This window comes from Cupressus sempervirens, chromosome 9 (assembly GCF_028749045.1).
Source record: "Cupressus sempervirens isolate cs-2001-9-10 chromosome 9, ASM2874904v1, whole genome shotgun sequence".
Classification (NCBI taxonomy): domain Eukaryota; kingdom Viridiplantae; phylum Streptophyta; class Pinopsida; order Cupressales; family Cupressaceae; genus Cupressus; species Cupressus sempervirens.
The window spans coordinates 201,245,060-201,266,111 of record NC_143126.1 but is presented as its reverse complement, the minus strand read 5'-3'; the positions used below and the strand labels follow the sequence as shown (position 1 = coordinate 201,266,111).

General features: G+C 34.4%; 1 protein-coding gene across 4 annotated transcripts; it reads left to right on the top strand.

Moving 5' to 3' along the window:
* The first annotated feature begins 6,209 nt into the window (after nucleotides 1-6,209).
* Nucleotides 6,210-17,014, top strand: LOC149538183 (Protein phosphatase 2C family protein). 4 transcript variants are annotated; one of them, XM_089799565.1, is made up of 5 exons: nucleotides 6,210-6,947; nucleotides 7,060-7,357; nucleotides 12,250-12,617; nucleotides 16,012-16,248; nucleotides 16,467-17,014. In XM_089799565.1, the coding sequence occupies exons 2-5, from the start codon at nucleotides 7,090-7,092 to the stop codon at nucleotides 16,728-16,730; spliced, it is 1,137 nt and encodes a 378-aa protein (XP_089655691.1). In that variant the 5' UTR covers nucleotides 6,210-6,947; nucleotides 7,060-7,089; the 3' UTR covers nucleotides 16,731-17,014. The 4 variants fall into 4 exon arrangements, with proteins under 4 accessions (XP_089655691.1, XP_089655693.1, XP_089655690.1 ...); XM_089799567.1 differs by having other exon boundaries at nucleotides 6,301-6,592; XM_089799564.1 differs by having other exon boundaries at nucleotides 6,458-6,592; nucleotides 7,074-7,357.
* Nucleotides 17,015-21,052: the final 4,038 nt, after the last annotated feature.

Below are 21,052 nucleotides of genomic sequence, written 5' to 3'. Positions count from 1 at the left end.
GTTTTACATAAATGCCTAACCTCTTCATCACTTTTCACACTTTATTAATTTTAATTAGTTGAAATTGAAACCTAAAATTTTTAATATCAAAATTTTATCTAAAATATGTGTGTGTGTGTGTGTGTGTGTGTGTGTGTGTGTGTTCTACTCGGTCTCTTTAAAACCAAACCATGAACGATATCTACCACATCACTTTTAATTTGAAAATGTTCATTCATTTCATTGTCATTAAAAGGGGTTTCTTTCTCAATTGGTGTTTCTATGTCTACATCCATAATATTGATTTCAATTGGCATTTGTTTTTCAATTTCAATTTCTTTATCTTTATGATTATCATTACTAATATTTTGTGTTTGATTTGTAACTTCTAGTACTCTATTTGACAAAAAATCTAAATCATTCAAAGAGTATATTGCTTGTAGAAAATCACCAATTTCTTTATTAGAATAAATGAGTGGTCATGAAGACATATATGTACATCCAAAATTGGATCAGAAGATGGATTAGAATTTTCTTTTATTGTTGTTTCTTCTTTGACTTTTGTATCCATTACAATGTCCCCAATTTTCTTCTCTTAAAAAACAATTGTTGAACATGATGCTCTAACATTATTTAGTTATCAAATTCTTGATCTTCTTTCTTGTTGTTATTTTTTCTTCGCCTTGTTTGTTAGTACCTCCTTAGTTGTCAAAACCTTCTTTTGCCCCTTTCTATGTTGTTTTGATCCATGGTTGCACCAAAATTTGAATTTAAATGCCTTTGCTCATGTCAAATCTAGAAGAACACAATAATATATAATTTTTTATCAGAACATTCCTTGCGTTGCTGTGAATAGTCAAATAATGATTAAATAATCATTTAATCAATGCAACTTGTATTTTGGGCCTTTTTGAAATCAATAGATCTTATAGAAATGATCACCCATTATTCAAATGAAATGGGAACCTGCTTCTAAAATGGAAACTTGTTTCTTAAAAAGGGTGGTTGTTTCCCACTTAATGACAAAAAAAAGAAGAAGCACATGTTTTTTGAATTTTAAAGTACAAGTGCCTATTTGATAAAAAATGAAGTGGGAAACATGATGTAGAGGGTACCCAATCCCAACTCAAACACCAACAATAACCAAATGGTTTCTCTCAACCATGGCTTCTAAACTATGAGGTTTACCAACACTTCTCCTTCACTGGGTTTCACCAAAGTGCTCAAACTTGATCTCCACATCCAAAAACTTGCTCCATCATCTTCTAGGGTTTCAAAAGACCCTATTCAACTTAACTCAATAGAATCTACTCACCAATTCCACTAGTTATTTAAAAAACCCTTATCTGTGTGCTATCTAGGCCTAATCCTAGTAGCCCTATCAATCGGCTATTTAAAAAAAATTCTTAAAACACTTGCAAAGAAAACTACATTTCTTCATACCATTTTGAGAGTTCTTAGACATACTCTAAAACCATGTATTACTTCTTTAGACCAACTTATGAGACTTTTACCATGTGACTCCACAATAGGCCTAGTTACCCCACTTTTCTAAAGCATCTACTAGAAAATCAACTTCCATCATCCCCAAACCATGAAAAACTCTTAGAAAATGTCTCAAAGGATTTTTCATATTCATTTGATCAACCACACTCATCTACCATCCCAAACAAGAAACCCTCTTAATAAGGCTCTTCCAACTAGGGATTTCTCTAACCATGCCTTCCCAACACTTCTAGGATTAAAAAGAGTCAAATCACCATGTACTTGACATGTATAAACACATTATACAAGAAATATTCACTCTCATTAAGAGAAAACTCCAAATATATTACCATACCCTCTCTTGGCATGCCCTTTCACCATTCAACCTTCACCCTAGGTATCAATGTTCAACAATCCCTCTTTTCCTACATCAAAATAGGTTAGTAATCATAATAATACAATGTATGTGATATGTTAGACAAGGCCTAGTGGTAACATAAAGTGGAATGAATCATTGGTCCATTTGGACTCTTAAACCCTTATACTTGCACAAACACTGAACTAGAAATCATATTTGGGTGTAAACAACAAAATGTAACTAAAACTCTTTGAAAACATGGAAACGTATTAACAACACCTTTTAGAAGCCTATGAGTTTTTTCAAAACATGGAAAGAGCACAATCAATCAATAAGTAAAAGAACCATGAAAAACTTACTCAATGTGTAGGAAAAATTAACTTTTATTGCCAAACTGTATTGAATACAACTTCTTCTCTATCATTTATGGATTATTTAGTCTTCAAATAGACATTCCTAATCATGACATTCATTTCCCTTCATGGTCATGACATTCATTTCCCTTCATGGAAATTGATTAAAACCAACCAAACTACTAGTACCTGTCAACTTCCTAACTAGTTGTTAAGATTCTAAAATTCAAAATTTTAATCTTCCAACATATGACTTCTAAGACCTTTCTATAATCTTAAAAGGCTTATCCTTTGGCCTTATTACATCACTTATGTAAAACAAAACTTGCCCCACCTATGCCTCTGTTACATAAATTGGTCTTATGGCCCTTATTAGGCCCATTAGGAATCGTAATCATATTACTTATTCTATTACATCCAAATGCCTTAAAAGGCTTTATTACATCAACTTTAGACCAAATAGAGCCTTGATTACCATCTTCAAGCCATAATGGCTTCTTTTATCTCCATGCTTCACTGGGTGCTCTTGCACTAAAACCTACCTCCACTTTCATTTTTTATTTGGGACAAGTTTGGTAGGTCCAGCCCTATGCTTAGCCCTCCAAAATAATAGCCAAGGCTTTGAAATCTCAAATTTATGCCTTGCCATATTTTTTTGAAGGCCATCCCGAATGAATTTTTCAATGAAATGAAAACTCATTAGAGACCTTACTTTATGGTTTTCAAAAATATCAAAATTGCAGCAATAAGATTAATTTTACTATTTTTGTATTATTTATTAATAGAAAGTGGTGCCTAAACTTTAAAAGGCAAGGTTTACAGGCAAGAGCCTACAACACAATGATAAATTGTGAGCCTCTTATCTGAAAGGTCTTGGGTTCGAATCTACTTGAGCTGAATTAATACTCATAATAATTAATCACAAGAAATAATAATAATTAACCTCAACTTTGACCTCTTACCAATTAAAAAAAGGCGAGGTTTACTAAAATTTTGATAATTTTTTGGTTTTATATTTTAATAAAAATAAATTATATGACATCTACATATAATTTTCTCGAAGATAAAAAAAATGTGAATTTTACATCTCGATGATGGATCACAAAGTGTGATCTGAAACACTAATGTTGAAAAATTGTTACACAATCAAATCTAGAAGCTTATACTAAATAAATTCTTATGGATTGTGGAAATTTTGATTGCATTAAAAGAATACTTCACAATTAATTAAAACTTAAAAAATATGCTCATCAATTCTTGGTGTCCTATGTATATTTCGCCAAAAGGATTCACAAAAATTCAGTTATGTAGGTCAAAATATGGCGGTCATATGCATGTGTGGTATGGTCCGAAACATACATTTTAAAAAGTGAATTATTAATATGCCTACTAAAAAACTATTCTACCATGTGGGTATTACAATAAATTATATATTAGAAAACTATGTTTTGAGCACTATATTTTATAGTACTAAAGTTTTTTGAGACTTGATCTTTAAGTGCCTGAATTTTTGACATCAATTTAGAAAAAATAAAAAATAGGCAAAACACTTCCACTTTTTGCCCAGAAATGGAATTCAACTTCTTGTAACCACCTTGATAGGAGTTGTTGATTTGATACCCACACTTATTGATTTAATATTCATAACTGTTGACTTATTGTTCAAATATTTTTAACAACATTGTCCCAATAGTCATGACTTTAAAGTTGTTAGACAATGATGACTACACACAATTGAATGAAATGTACTCTTAGTTGTAAAAAAACAATAAAGCAATGCCACAACAGTTGCACATGTATGTGTACCTTTTTGGTATGATTACTAGTTCCACTTTTTATTTGGGTGATTTTGTATAACTTAGCATGAGGCATGCTGATGTGGCATCATAATTGATAACGTGGAGATGAAATCTTATTCATAAGTAGACAACTTGCTAATTAAGCTACTGTAAAAATTTGGGAGTGATTTGAAATTTTCACATAGGATTTTGAGAAGCATGAAGTTAGGGTGCTCACCTACTAGATTCTCTCCCCTAATTGCTCTTATCTATTATGTTGGCTTTTGGGTAGTAAAGACAAATGCTAAGGGATACATTATGCGCACAAGGGTTGCAACAAAGTTCAAAGTACTATTGAAAACATATTTTCTTTGATAACCAAAAAAATTGCATAATTGATCTAGTACTTTTTGACAAATGCCCTAATTATTGTGTGCATTGGTACCAAAAGAGTCGTACCAATGATCTAATAATTAACTCATTTCTTCCAAAAAATGAACAACGTTTGGCCTACTAAATGATTTTTTTGCACGACTTTTAATTAGCAACCAACAAATTTTAATTGAAATAAGAGAGGTGGTGCTCTTCCCTATCCACCCTATCAATTTTTTTGAACCATGACTCAATTTCTTATATACAACACCTTTAATAAATTTTAGTTTTTTTTTATTTGTAGTCAAGAGGGATCACACTAGAAATAAAAGGAAAATACATCACATGCCTAAGCAAAAGACATGACTAGCTAGTATATACAATGAATTCATGCAAAATAAATAGTTTCAACTACCTACACATAGTTTGAATGCAAATCAAATAGCTTTGGCAACCAATGTAAACATTTACATAGAGTAAATACATATAATAACAAGATTTCCAGTTTATCAATTTTAACACTTTAAATTTTTTTTAAAATTGATAAATATTGTTCTACTACCCTTCTTATTGTTCTCCATTTTTCTCCTTATGTTCTCTTGCATTTTTTACACAATCTAATCCAGAAACTAGCAGAACAATTTTGATTTTGGAAATTTAATAGACTTATTTCATAAATATCTTACCATTTCTTTAATAAAAAAATTCTACACTACCAATCTATTTGAAATCATGACCTAATCACTTATTCATAATATCTTAATTTAAAAAAAAATTAAAAAATATTTATAAATAAATCTACCACATATAAGAAATTTTGATTCAAAGTTGGAAATAGATTGTAATGTTAGCTCAAACGAAAATAAATTGTAATGTTGCAAATAGGAATCTATGAATATTATAAGTCTTTACGATTTTTCTAATTAATAAATAATACTTCTTTATAATTTCTTTTGTACCTTATATTGGCAAATTGTTTATTTTGAATTACAATTATTTTGGACAAAAGTTAGATAAATTTTAAGAATTATCATAACTATGATAAATTATATTTACAATCTTTGAAAATTATGAAATATCTTAATTGACATTGTCATGGTGCAAAATTTTATTTTAAAATGTTTTCCCTAAAATAAAATAGGTGTGAAACTTCCAATACAAATTCAAATTAAAAGAAATTCATTAAAAAAAATTAAATAGAATTAGAATCATACTTGGTGCACTTCAATCATAATTAATATACGAAAATATTTTAACTTTTAATCATATTTACTAAATTTACTAAAATGTTCCAACAAATTGAATAGCGATTTACTAAAATGTTCAAACTAATTTAGTAAGGGAAGTACAATACGATCTGATTTTACCCGTTCATAGGTCATCAATGGGTAGAAAAGTTTACAACCCAAAAACACGGAAGGAAGATGAGAAGCAATTACCGAGGTCTGGTCACAATCCCTGCGCACATTTGATGGGAGACATTCTTTGAATTAGTTTTATTTTAACTGTATTATAAATAAAATTGTACAATTTAACGACATCTCCTATCTAAAATTTCTATTTACTGTATTCCGATCCAAAATATCTTCTTTCAGATGGTATGATACCAACAGCATTCTAATCTAACGTTTCTTCTTTCGCACGGCAAGGATTTGAATTGTATTTCATGGCAAAAATGTAGGAATACGGTCATACGGCCAGCAAATTAAGGACTTAATTAGCAGAGTCCCAAAGCGAATTCGCACGGCAAGGATTTGAATTGTATTTCATGGCAAAAATGTAGGAATACGGTCATACGGCCAGCAAATTAAGGACTTAATTAGCAGAGTCCCAAAGCGAAAGCGTCACAGGGATCTTGCTTGACTTTCACGCGGCCTTTACACGGCATATTGACTTTGTGGAATGCGGGCCACTCATCCCACTCAAATTTCTTCGTACCCATAATGTTTTTCCCTTTGTGGAGCCCCACATTGTTATCATAGCACGCCTGTTACCTGGTTTTGCGACGCCTTTGGTTTTTGTGCCTGCCCTGGAATGTCAGTATCATTCTCATTCTTCTTTCTTGGCTTCTTCCTTCAACGCTCGCTACCCGATTTTAAGGATGGGATAAATAAGAGCAGTTGGGGTTAAATTGATTATTAGCCATACAAAACATTTTGACAATATTACCAGAAATTGGATACGGAGACTTCTGTAAATTGGGCCAATCAAGATTCGAACGTTTGGAGGTTTGATAAGATAATTCAGGCATATAGAAACGGATACTGGTATGTATGTTTGAGAATCAGAGATAAATTCTGAGGGTAACTAATTGCAGTAAGGGCTAATTAGATTCAAATTGTCACAAGAACAGTTGTAAAATGTTTGGGTCAAGTAGATATAGCGCGACTGGCCTTTTTTGACAATCTGCTATGAAATTAAGGTAGGAGAGGAAGGATTAGGGTATATATTTCAAGCCATGCAAAGTTGGATGAAAGAAAATATATGGGTTTAAGTGATGTAGAGATTGGCATGTATTCGACAATTAGGTGCACAGACTGAGGTTAATAGGTGTTTCCGAGGTTTAATTAGACTCCAATTAAGTCTTCTCAGAGAAGGAATCTGTCAGAACAATCCAGACTGGTATATGTTCTTTCGAACAGATATAGATATTTATTTTAAATAAAGGGTTGCAACTGGGGCTAATTAGGCTTTATTTTCTTCGTTACGTAGACTGACCTGTATCTGGGTAAAGGTTGATTTTGCTAGGTGAAGAAGGAAAAGAATGATGAGATCGTGTTTGAAGCCGATAGAGAGATTTCTATGTGCTGGCAGGGGTATGACCGACCGTGATGCACTTCTGTGGCACAGGGATTTGAAACCCCACACTTCTGGGGATTTCTCTATTGCGGTGGTGCAGGCAAATTCCTCCCTGGAAGATCAGGGGCAAGTGTTGAATAGCACCTTTGGGACTTATATTGGTATCTACGATGGCCACGGAGGTCCTGAAGCTTCCAGATTTATCAATAGCCATTTGTTTCCTCATCTTGAGAGTAAGTAAATTGCCTATCACTATTTCAAGCCAAGATCAGATTTTTTATTGTATGTGTGCCTGTGTGTTGATACATAGACTGTCTGTCTACTGCCTTGTTAGTAGCATTTGGTTTTAAAGGTTTTGGTTATTGGTTTTGCCGATCCGACAAGTTTTGTCAAATATCTTAGTCCTACATGCTTTACGCCATCCGTGGTTCGAACCTGGATCTTTTTGGGGGATAAATGGGTGGGTGGCTCTGCGTTTCAATTTTTTTCGGAGAATGTTTTTAAAGGAAAAAAGTAGGAGCTACGAACCTACTATGAAATTACATCATGCCTACCCTTTTTCTGGTTGGGGAGGAATTTAAAATTTACTGTTTCACCTGATACATTTCAGTCATACACTTAGCCATTTTTCCAGCTCTGCAATTAAGTGCTCGCTCCATTTGTGAGGTTAACGTGTAGGTTTCAAATTCGGGATCACTCTTACTGGGGTAGTGTGTTACCGCTGTACCTCAGGCGTGGACTCTTTGAGCAGCTCTGTAATTGCACACTCTTAGATTTTTTCAGTTTTTTTTATTCCTTTATATTTACTTTTTGATTCTGAGTGGGCGAGGATAAGGGTTTAAATGACAATTCAAGTTTATTGGGATGCATCAGCCAGTCTGTGTGGGCATGGAATTTTCTAGCGAGGAATACAGGAATATCTAGCAAACCCTCAGGGTGGAAGGCAGACAATCACTGTGAGCTGAGGACGCAGCTAATCTTCTTACTAGGATCATTTGTTAATTCTTTTCCATTAAGTTAAATTAGGTCGCAATTTTCTTTGGACGAATATTGTCTGCACATGAAAATGGCATAGGAGGACCTTGCAGGTCGCTATGTGTCTGCTTAGCTTTTGTTGGTTAGCAGCCACTGCTCAACTTTTGTGCTGCTATTTGTAGAGCTGGTGGCCCCATGAATGTTAAAGTTTACTACTAATTTATAATCAGTTTTCTTTAATGAAATTCTTAACTGGAGGCAAATAGAAAGGAGAAAGTATTCGGAAGTCACCTGATAGGTAGTCGCTGTTTATTTCTAGCCTCCCCTTTTTTCATTGCCGATTTTAAATTCTTTAAGCAGTAGCTGTTCCACTAAAACATGGGAAGATTCCAATTTATCACTTTCTTGGCATGGATACATATACAGATAAACATATGGGTGTACCACATACAGATTGTCAAAAACAAATACATGTATTTTTCACACAATTTTCTAAGTTAGTATTACAGAATATTTTCATTGCTTTAAAAGTAATCTAGACATGTACTTACAACATACATAATTATAAGTTGATTCTGAAAGATAATCTCAAAAATGAGTAGCTGAAATAGAAAAACATTTCATTTGTCTTCCTCATTTGGTGTAGGTTTTTGTTTATAACAACAATTTTTTTCTATAATTGAAGGTTGTTTTTAATGAAAGATGATTTAGTCAAATTTAAAAAAAATCAAATTGCACAGCATTTGACCAATTAGAAAATTAAGGATTTTTTTGGCACATGTGGATAGGGAAGTTGATGTGTATCCATGCCATATTGTATTTGTATCTGATATGGATATGGATATGGGGATACGTCCACCCAAGGAGGGGCAGGGGAGTTTCTGGCTACTCTGCTTTCCCATCCTTCAAAAATTTGTATGGGAACAATCCAGCTGTTTAAACTTGAGCAGAATTCATAGATAGCCAGCTGCATGGAGACGTCTAGTATCTCAAGTGGTCTGTGGTTCAACTGTTGAAAATTTTAAGCCCATAAACCTGCAGGTTTCCATCATTTTGAAATGCAAATCCTCCTCGGCAGATTGGCCAAAGGAGACTAGAAATTTGCGCAACCTAAAAGTTGTTGGTTGTTTTGACTCCACCGGGAAAACCGAATAGTCTCTCATCAGTCATATACATAGTCCTCAAAAGAGTTTGATCTGATTCACCACGACCCTAATTGCAATGGATTATGGCTTCTAGTTTATGCTGTATACCATCAAATAGATGGTTGATTTTTGATTTTGGATATTAAGTATTAACCTATGAATACAGGAAATCGTTTCTGGTAACTTTGTATCCTATTTCCAGGTTGTTGAAATGTTCCCCTATCCTTTAAACTTATTGAAACTCCTAGACTGGGGACAGATTTCTTTGGGAACTTTAGATTTTTTTCTCAATTCCAAGATATTTTCTGTTCTGGGTTTGGATGTACAAAATGTTTCTTAAAATTTTCCAGTATCATTCACAAGAGTTGCAGTATTTTCCAGAGGTCTCTACTATTTACAATTTTACTATTAGTATTTATAGAATGAATTTATGTGACAATTATTTGTTAAAGAGGTCCACCACACAATTTGTGTTGATGACCTTGTCAATTGTTGCTTCCAATACTTGATTTCCTGTCATTGTTATAATATAGATATCAGCAAGTGTTAGTGTTTTCAATATGGCGAATTTTATAATTATACATGGAAAAGCTGAAAGCATCATGGGTCTTGACAATATGGTTTGTAGGAGCTTGTGAAGTTTATTGTCAATGGTGGTTAGTTGTGATTTTGTTGTGGACTAAGTGAGTATTTAGTAGAAAGGGTATTTTGTTTTTTTAGCACCCTGGTTTGGAGATTTTGTGTTTTAGTGGTGTCATATACTTGTTATGGAATCAAGATTGTGACTCAAGCAGTTGGGTTTATTGTAATATAAGTGGTTGCCCTCCTTGTTTTCAAGCTTCGAATAAGGGTTAGGAAATTAACAATTGGCGTGCTTATGCTGTTTGATTTAGTCTGGTCTATTGGGGGTGAAATTTAACAACTGGGGTTGTTGATTTAGCCTAAGAAGTTTAAAGAGTTTCATTTTGGAAGGTTATTCTATTCTCAGCAGTTCAGCGCACAGGGATAGCTTTTGGCTCAACCAAATTTTTGAGAAGGGGAAATTGGGGTTTGTGATTGAATTTAGCACTTATAGGGATCAGAGTGAGCTTGTAATGTTCCCATCTTTTTAGCAACTCAGTGGAGTTCTTAGCCTTTACATTCTCCGAAGGTTAAGTGAAGAAATAAGGGGAAATTGATTAAATTAATTTCTTACAAAGTCATTAAAATAAAATAAAATTAAAAAGTGACTTTATATTTAATTAATTATTGTATTACAAGGGAGAAGCTTCTAGAGAATGCATTTTCTAGAAATACAATTAATTATTGTATTGGAAAGGGGGAAGCTTCTAGAGAATGCAATTAAATAATATTTTATTTTCTTCTAGAAGGGTGAAGGAAAAGAATAAATAGAGATGAGAGCTTCATTGTTAATCATTCGATTATTGTGAATTGCACTCGATAAGAACTTGGGAGAAGAAACTAAGGTTTCTAATTTCAATCAGCCATTGGAGAACGTCAACTCTTCAGTGTTGCAACCATTTGAGGTGGTGAAATATCCACTGAATTTGGTATTCAGGAGAGTTTCAATTCAGGAGTTCTATTTGTGCTTAAATTGGAGAATACATTTTGGCTGCTATAGTACGCAAGAACGATGCCGCACTACAGTACTTATGCTTGATTCATCTCCATTCTTGGGCATCACTATTATTAGGTTCCTCTTGCAACTATTAGTAGTTAGCATTGTAATTTTTAGGCATATGATTTTGCTGTGATAATTCAGAATCAGATTTTGGCATTACTGTAGTCATTATCGTAAGACCATTTGTCCTGGCAAACTCATAGCAACATTGTACATGAGAATGAATTCAATAAAGGAGATACATGTTGCATACCATTTGTTTGACAAAATGTCCATCTAATAGCATATATGATCAGCATAATAGTTGTATGTCAATTGTTTGTCAAAATGTCAGTTGGCTGTAGGTATGCATTCCATATCTAGTTTCCATGTATATGCATTGAAAATTTTAAATACCAAAAGAACTGCACTTGCATATTAGTTCATTGTAAGAGGCATTGTAATATCATTTGCGAACATTCTAAATTTTTTAGCATTGAGAGGCAGCATATAAGTGTTTGACAATAGTCCTTGAGCTAAAATAAGTCAGTTTGGGCCAGGGATATTACATTACTGACTATTGATTGTTCCAAGATTCTATATTTGTGCTGTTTATGCCAGTGTCAAGGATCTGTGCTAATTTTTGTTGTTAGCTGTTCATTTTTATTTTGTGCCATGCTAGATATTGCAGTAAATAGAACTTCGCAAACTTCCATTGCTCAACTGTTACAATATTTGTTAGATTGACATTGAGTGCAAATTTTCATGTAATTTTGATGCTTTTTTAGGATCAGAGCATACTGGCTATTGATTGTTCCAAGATTTTATATTTGTGCGGTTTATGCCAGTGTCAAGGATCCATGCTAATTTTTGTTGTTGGTTGTTTATTTTTCTTTTGTGCCATGCCAGCTATTGCAGTAAATAGAACTTTGCGAGCTTCAATTGTTCATCTTTACAATATTTATTAGATTGGTATTGAGTATAAATCTGCCTGTGCATTTGATGCTTTTTTACTGCCTGGTTATTGCGGCAGGTTTGCACTCAGCTCTTTCCTTTTGCAAATATATATCTAACTGTATAGCCAGTGATCTCGCAAAGATTGATGTGCACCATTGTCTCTTTTTATCTGTCGATAATTTTGCATAAAAGGTTATTAGGTGTGCTTTAATTACTGATTGCAAGATGAAGAGGGAAACCATATTTTGGAGGGATCTTAAACAGTTTGATAGCTTGTGTGTTTTTTAATAACAAATACAATTTTTTTGTCCAGAAATATTTCTCGGGGTTAAAAATAACTAACATGTGAGCATTTACTTTATTAAATTTATGTGAGCATTTCTTTTATTAAATTTTATACATTATTGTTGCTGTTATTGATAACCAACTTTTTTTTTTTGAATTGCAGAATTTGCCTTGGAAGAGGGGGCTATGTCTGCAGAAGTTCTTCAAAAAGCATTCAATGCAACAGAACAAGAATTTTTGCAGCTTGTGAAGAGATCTTGGCCAACACAGCCACAGATGGCTTCAGTTGGATCTTGTTGTCTTGTAGGAGCAATATCTAACGACACATTATATGTTGCAAATTGTGGTGATTCAAGAGCTGTCTTGGGAAGTGTCTGCCAAACAAAAAAAACAGTTAAAGCAGAGCGTCTTTCTGCTGAACATAATGTTGCCTTGGAGGATGTTAGGAAGGAATTAAGAGATCTGCATCCAGATGATTCTCACATAGTTGTTTTCAGACAAGGTGTCTGGCGTGTGAAGGGAATAATTCAGGTAATGGAAATTGAACCGGTTACATCACCTTAGGGGACCAAGATACAGGCTCTGATTTTTAAAGTTGTTGCATATTTGCAGGTTGGTCGTGTACTTCGCTAATCTTGCTTACACTTTAACCAAACAGGTATTGTCATCTGTTTGGTGAAGTTCATTGCCTGTGTAATATTAGATCTTTGAGAAAATGTCACATAACATGCAAAATATAGTCTCCTAGGATTTCTTCCCTAGATCAAACAATAGCACCAAAAAGGACTGTAGAAATTATGCTTTTGTTTAAACAAATAGTGGTGTTGTTCTGTTTGATTAGCTAAAGAGGTACAAAGGGGCATGACATAATATAGGGAGCATAGAACTAATCCGTTTCTAAATCTTCACATTAAAAAAACAATTATGTACCTGGCATAATCCGTTGACAGAAAGTATACATTAGCCATCCAGGTTGCCCCTATCAATTAAATTGGTCCAAGGTTTACAGTTTTATTGCTCCTTGTTGGATCCTCCACTGTGACATCTGATATTTTGGAGATTGGTCTAGTTTTCAGTGGCAATGTATTTCTCCAGTCCATGATGTGTTTGGGAGTGCTTATAAAACAGTTGTAATTTTTAACATCAGTGTGTTGGTTCACATTCTGTGAGCTGTCGTAAGGATGAGGAATCCTTCTATGGAAGCTGGGCTCCATGTTTAAGATCCTTTATTAGGAGCTGTCCTCTATCATAGAATTATCCTTGTAATGTTTGTAAACAATATCTTGGTTTGAGTAAATTTATTGAATATTCTGTCCTTATTAACACTACTTGTACCAGCCTCATGCAATGCATCAATCTAGTATAGCTGACTTGTTTGTTAGGTGACAAAAAATATCTTTTTAGTTTTTTCCACGGGATTGTCTCTCACCTTTAGTTTTCTAGTCATATTCACACTGCATTCCGCATCCCTGTGCCCATTAACATTCTGTTGAATCGTCTTTTGCCTATGATTTGGTTGTGTCCCTGATTTACCTTAGCTTTTAGTGTTTCCTGGCCACATGTTTCTTGAGATGTTAATGGTCATTTCTGCATTTGTCTTCTAGCTTACAGGTTTCCTCTGAAGCATGTAAGAGCTATAAGGGCTTGTCTGCAGGCTTCTGATTTTCATTTGTAGGAAATGACCTGTTTATTTTGGCCATCATTTCCTCTTCTTGACCTATAGTGAGGTTTCCAGTTCTCCTGGATAGAATTTTTCACTTTTAAAGCTAAAAATGGAATGCCCGCGTATTGATTTTAACTAATTTAGCACCCCATTTGATTGTCTTACCATTTAACTTCGAGACCAGAAGTTAAAACTCTTAAATCATTGTTTGTCAGAAGGGAATTGCACCACTTTTGAATGTCTCCCTGTCATTTCTTCCTGATGTTGAGGTATAATCTCTTCCAGGCTTCTATGGATGCAACCATCCTAAGTGTCTGCATTTTACAGATCTTTTCTGAAGAACTGAGGCTTGTTAGAAGCTTCCAACAACTTTCTTGTGTGACTCTACTCACAATTTGGCATACCTAGGTTGGTCATAATGCCTGCTTTTTCAAAGGTCAAAAGTTAAAAAGGTCAATAGGCATAACTGGAATAACTCCCTATGCATAAACCAAGCACTCTACCTATCTTTTAAAATGTAAATAGATAGATTCTACAGGCATAGTTGAAATACTTCCCTTAGAACATGAAATTGGATATGCCTCCTTGAGCCTGTTGATATCTTCTGCACTGTACTTCATGAATCAACTGGATGTATATGTTACGCGCATGATTCTGTAAAAGACATAGCGTTGGTTCTTTAATTTATCAACCTTAACAAAAAAGTGACTGTAGGGAACCAACAGAGACACTGCCTGCTGTTGGATTCTCCAAATTTTCAGCACACATTTCTCTATATTCTGTCAGAGAGGACCTAAGAATTAGTACATTAGTGCTTTGCTCCCCAGGACCAGCATATGTTTATGTGGGCTCTTGGCCAATTTTTTTATAAGAAATAATTGTCTTTTCTCAAACTGGAAAATATCTCATGCCTTTAGGGATGCTGTTCACTTCTCCTTCTCTTTAGGTTTAAATTATTGTCAACTTCCTTTGATTTTGGTCATATAACAGAGAGGCTACTCTCTGCTACCGCACCGATCTCACAAAAATAACAAGACTGAACAGCAAACAAGAAGCAAGACCAAGATTGTGATGCTGTCTAAATGTTTAGACCGTACTATATGTTTCTGCACAATGCTTGTAGATGTCTCTTGTAGCTGCATGGCTGCTTGCTACAATTTTTAGTTGTTTTACTGCTTGAGTTCCTTAACTGGTATATAGTGGAATCTTGAACTTTCATTGTTATTAATAGAAAATCATTGCTTCTTAATGATTTACAGAGTTTTCAAAAACCTATTTGGTAAGCCAACAGTTTCATATTCTCTTGCAAACTTGATTAGTCTGTTCTATTTGAAGTGCATCAAAGCCACCTGCCCATGTTAAGATCATTTTCATTGCTATTTTCGGTCTTCTTTATATTGTTGATTGCATGTATTTTCCCTCTTCTTATTTGTAGCTTTTTGCTCTAGTTCCACATTGTGTGCTTGTATGAATTTTATTCTTGAACCACAACTGAGGAAACTAACAAGTTATGTTCTTCTTCAACCTTATCAAACTGTTGGAGAGCTCAGAAGACTTATTTACACATTTTGCAGAGTATATGCGTTTACTTAAAACATCAAAGTAGGTAGCCTAAAATAATTGTACGTCATCATAAACAGTGCATTAAAATACTGACATTTTATTAAAGGGTAAATTACTAAATTGTACTCACAATTGCCCATTAAAATACCATTTGCGCTTTTGGACTAATGATTATTTTTAATCAGCTTTCACCTTGAAGGATTCTTAAGCTCTTTTTATTACTAGAATTCAATGCACTAAATTTTTGGACATTAAGATGCTGAAATTAAAATCTGTGAGATAAATTGAGAAAATATTGGCTAGCTAACTATATTTTAGTACAGAGAGCTGTGGGGTAATGTGGGTATAGGTGGAGAATATTCACATTATATACTAATCCACGCTATGGAAAGTAACCGCTCAAGTTTATAGCAGTAATCTAGTTTGGCATAAGATCCAGAATTTCTGTACATTTAAAAAAAGGTGCAGAGCTTTATTCATTCGGTGTTATAAAAGATTTAAACATTCTTATGGTATGACAACTGGCGAATGTGCTGATATTGGGAATTTGACACCAAGTTCTTATGGCTATTTTTAAAGTTTATTAATGGTATGGAAGTAGTAGTTGGTTTTGATCATTTCGTTATATTCTTTCAAAGACTCTTGTTAAATCATTTTGGCATTTGTTGTTTTATCACTAACTCTGGGATTGTTTCATAGGTATCCAGGTCCATTGGAGATATATATTTGAAAAAACCAGATTTCAATAAGGACCCGCTTTTTGCACAGTTTGGGTTTCCAGTCCCTCTTCAGAGGCCAGTTATGACAGCAGAGCCATCAATTCATGTGCGTCAGCTCAAACCACAGGACCAGTTTCTAATATTTGCCTCTGATGGTTTGTGGGAACAAATAACTGACAAAGAAGCTGTTGAGATTGTGCAGAAGAATCCACGCCCAGTATGATTCAGACTTCTCTAAATTTATTTATATGAATATTTATTATCTAGATATGGTAGCCATTGCATTGTTCATATATGAATTTCTTTATATGCATCTTCTGGGTATGTATGATTAAACACAGCTGAAATTTATTAATAGCTTCCTAGAATTTAGCAAAAGGCCATCAGTCATAATAATCTATAATAAACATGCACATCTCGTCTCCCAACTTGTAGGGAATTGCAAAAAAGTTGATTAGAGCTGCTCTTGAGGAGGTTGCCAGGAAGCGGGAGATGAGGTGTTCTGACCTAAGGAAGATCGATAGAGGTGTCCGTCGTCACTTCCATGATGATATTACAGTTATTGTAATTTATTTAGACCACAATTTGCTTAATGCAAAGTCAAATTTACATTTGAAATCTAAGAGAAGCTTTGAGTGCATATCAGTTCCAGTGGATATATATTCTTCAGCGGAAATGGGATTGGGTGAATCTTCTTGATTGATTTGATCTCCCAGGAATGAAGTATGACAATTAATATAGGTACACCTATCTTCAGGTAGTCTGCAAGCATTCTTTCATTTGAAGACCAAATTTTGTGCTAGTTTAGGCTATCCATAGGTTTTTTCATTTGTAAATCACCAACAGATTTTATACAGCTGATTGGTTGTCTAATTTAATTTATCCAGATTTCAAATGCAATAAAAGCATTGAGAAAGTCTCATGTAAATATCACGATTCCTTTGCAAAAGCAATACAGAGATTAACATGGGTTTTTATTTCTATTGCAAATTTGTAATGGTACGGGTTTCTTTATGCAGAGCTAGTTAATAGCCATGAATGCCTGCATGGTGGATTGACGTAACTCTTAGTTCCATTGGGGGTTTGTGACAGCATGCTTATTTTTTTGCAATGCCCAATACAGTGGCACAAATAAAGTCGTATGAATGCCAGTTTGCAGGCCAAAAATGGCTTTTGGCTTTTAGGGCTTCTTGAAATTTGTGATGTTACCTACGTGTTGGTTAATATGTTGGCATATCTAATGCAGTGTGATTGTTAGCGTAGTGGTTTCTATATTGTGTTTTGATGCCATGGTTCAACTTTTAGTTGAAAATTATTTCATATAAAGAAACGGGATTGTGAGACCTTGTAAAATCTTATCGGCAAGACATCGTTGACCAGCAAAACTTATCTGTATTACCTTCTCGTCTGATTTTGTCAGTCTCCAAAAAATAGGTCCAGATCAAAATAAACACATATTCCTCTCCGCTCTATATGACTACCTTTGAAGGTGTAGGTTAAAAGTATTCTTTCAATGAAAGAATAAATTTTGGCTACCTAATATTTTTCCAAACAGTTGAGGTTTTTGTAATGGCAATCTGAAGCAAAAAGGTACATTGAATGAGTATGGTGTAATCTATATTATTTTGATGATTTAAGAGATGTAGGTGGTTATGCCATGATCTATAAGCTGGCATGCAGAAATTGCATGGATTAACAGAGTTATTTTTATACAAGAAATGATGCATTTATTGTACCAGAAGAAAAATTTCTTGGGAGCACATTGGTAAAAGATAAAAGTATTTTCGGAAAACTGGGGAAAAACAGAGAATCAAAAGAACACAAAACAGTAGTTTACTAAAATCAGGCACAATTTAATTGCATATAGGTAAAGTGAATATAACTCAGGTTTACAACACGAATCCAAGAATACATATTTTTCTAATTTTGTTGATTGCACTGCATTGGGCTAACACAGTGCATTCATAAATACCGTGCAGTTCGGATTTGAAGTTTGGACTCGAAAATCAATTACAAATCATGATAATGAAAGTCCCAACATCTAAGTCTCTTGAGTTGATTAAACAATTCATAATGAATCTTTGTATCCCCAAAGATAGAAAACTCTTGCTCACTAAAAGTTCTTGTCGTCTGTCAAAAATGTGAATTTTGTTCATCTTATTGTAGTTTGTCGATTGATATTCTTGGATGGTACTTAATATTGTGAACTAAAAATTCAGGCATCAGTAAGCTTATTAAATTAAGCCATTGACAGATAATCATACACTATAATCGACAATTGAAATTACAATCGAAAGTTTTTAAATCTTTTGACTTATTTAAATTGAGTATTTGTGTACAATCCATTAAAAATATGTATGAACATTTGCAAAAGGTTTTATAGTTTTATTTATAAAATGTTTATCATCAGGCTGAAAGATAATCAGTCTCATGGAGTAATTTTAATCAAATTTTTGCTCTTAAAGATGTTTAAGGATTAAGCTAATAGGAAGTTACAGGTAGATTTTAAATGTATAAGATAAAAAAAGTTGTTTCTACATTATTTTTTAAATAATTTTTTAATATTACTTATATTGTTAGTAAAATAATATATAATTTATTAGTATTTATGATTTAGTAAAAATAATTAGTTGAAGTAAAAAATAGATATAATAAAATAAAATAAAATAAAATGTTCTTAATCACTATGTGAGATTTGTGTAGGAAGATTTGAAACATAAGATAGCGAAGTTTGTGTAGGGAAGATTATTACAATAATAGATAAGACGTCTATTATTAGTTAATGGTTATCTTGTAAATATCTTTAACTTTAGTTTGCTTTCGTTTTTTGCTTTCTCTGGAATAGAATGTTTCTATTCTTTACGATCGTTTCCTAAGGAAACATCGTCTCTTCTTTTTGTATAAATTGACCTTTCGGTCTCTGTTATTAATAAGCAAGTATTTACCAATTACCTTATAATATGGTATCAGAGCTAAATACTTAAATTTTTTCGAAAAAATTTATAATTTTTTCGGAAAAATTTATAATTTTTTCGGAAAAATTTATAATTTTTTCTTGAAATTATTTATTTAAAATTTTTCAAAATTATTTCAGCTAATTTTTCCAAAACCCACCTAGGGTTTTTCTGCTTGGAGAAATTCTCGAATTACGGGTCTGCAAATCGCCTGGAAATCGTGGCCATTTTTTGAAGACTCGCGTTTTTGGGGTGAAAATCTGCATGTTTCTGTATCAAATCTTCATGCTCTTAGCCGTCTTAGTCTGTCATCGTGCTCTGGGAAGCAGATTCGACCATTTTTCATCAAGAAATCTGAAGGTTTTTCAAGCTTTTTTCAGCTAGGGCCTTTTTTTTCGAAACCCTAATTTTTGGGGTCGAAATTTTTTTTTGTTTGCAGATTCTTGGTGGGTTTTTCGAGAGCTCAACTGGGTTGTCCGTTTTTTCTGGGTGCCTCGATTTTTGAGCCAGCGGATTCAGAAAACGACAGCAGATTCTTTCTGGGTTTTTCGAGCTCTCTTTTGGGTCATTCTCTGATTCTTCTGGGTTTTTCGTATTTTTGCCTCGAAGAACGTGCCTTCACAGATTTTCACAATTTTTCATTGAAAAAAGTGCCATGGCATCTCTTACAAATATTCTGCTCGAGTATAATTCCAAATTCAATGGTCGCAATTATGGAACTTGGAAGCAGCGCATCATCGCAATCTTCGAATATCGAAACATTGATCAATTTGTTCTGGGTATTAAGTAGCGTCCGACTTCTCCGGGTCCTGATCAAGATACATGGGATCTAAACAATTGAGAGGCAGTAATGCTTCTCAAACTCTCCGTAGCTGATGACCAGCTTTCTCAGATTCCATTTGGCAAGACAGCGGCCGAAATCTGGACACATCTAAAAGGTCTTCATGAGACTTCCGACAAGAGCAGAGCCTTCTTTTTGAAAAACACTCTGTTTTCTATTGTCATGGATGAGCGCACCTCGCTCCAGGCACACCTGAATCGGATTCAAGAAATCCGTGATCAGTTACTTGCCATCGGTCGCAAGATGGAAGAAGAGGATATTGTGGTAATCACTCTTCGGAGTTTACCAAATTCCTATGAGCATTTTATCGAGACTCTCAACATCACATCTACTGGTGTTGATCTAAAGTTCACTGATCTCTGCACCCTGCTACTTCAGCAAGATCGGTGGAAACAACAGTTCGGTAGCAGCTCCAGTTCCACCTCCACTGAGCAAGCCTTTGTTGCGAAATCCTTTCAGAAGGATAAGGGCAAGTTTCAGCAACCATCTCAACAGAAGTCTTCTGCTCCAGCATCCGATGGTACCAAAAAGAAGAACATTCAATGCAACTATTGCCACAAGTATAGTCACATGAAGGTTGCATGTCGGAAACGCTTAGCTACCCAGTCTAAGAAATCAGGTTCGCAACCCAAAGCGAATAGTGCAGAGCACACTGAGCAGGTGGAATCTGCCTTTTATGCCTTCATGGCTAAAGGACCCGCAGATCATGTACAGTCATCTGCCTGGTACATTGATTTAGGTGCCTCTCGACATTTCACTCACCGCAGAGACTGGTTTACTGACTACCAGCCTTATTCAGATTCTGTTATCTTTGGTGGTGGAGAAGAGTACACGGTTGTTGGTAAAGGCAACATTCAAATTCAGTCTGTTGGGAGGAAGCTCATATTCCTTGATGTGTACTACGTTCCAGGGATGGAACTAAATCTACTCTCGGTCAGTCAGTTGCTGCGACATTCTCCACACTTGGCAGTCACCTTCAGTTCACATCAGTGCACCATCACTGATCGGGCGACTAAGTCTACTATTGCAGTTGGTCTTGAGGATCATGGTCTTTTCAGACTTACTGATTCTAGTGATTCTCAGGACTTAGCTATGGCTACTCGGCGATCTTCCATCAACACACTTTGGCATCAGCGATATGGGCACTTAAATGTGCATTATCTCTCACAACTTGCTCGGGATGAGCTTGTTCTTGGTTTGCCAGAGATTCAAACCCAACACCTTGG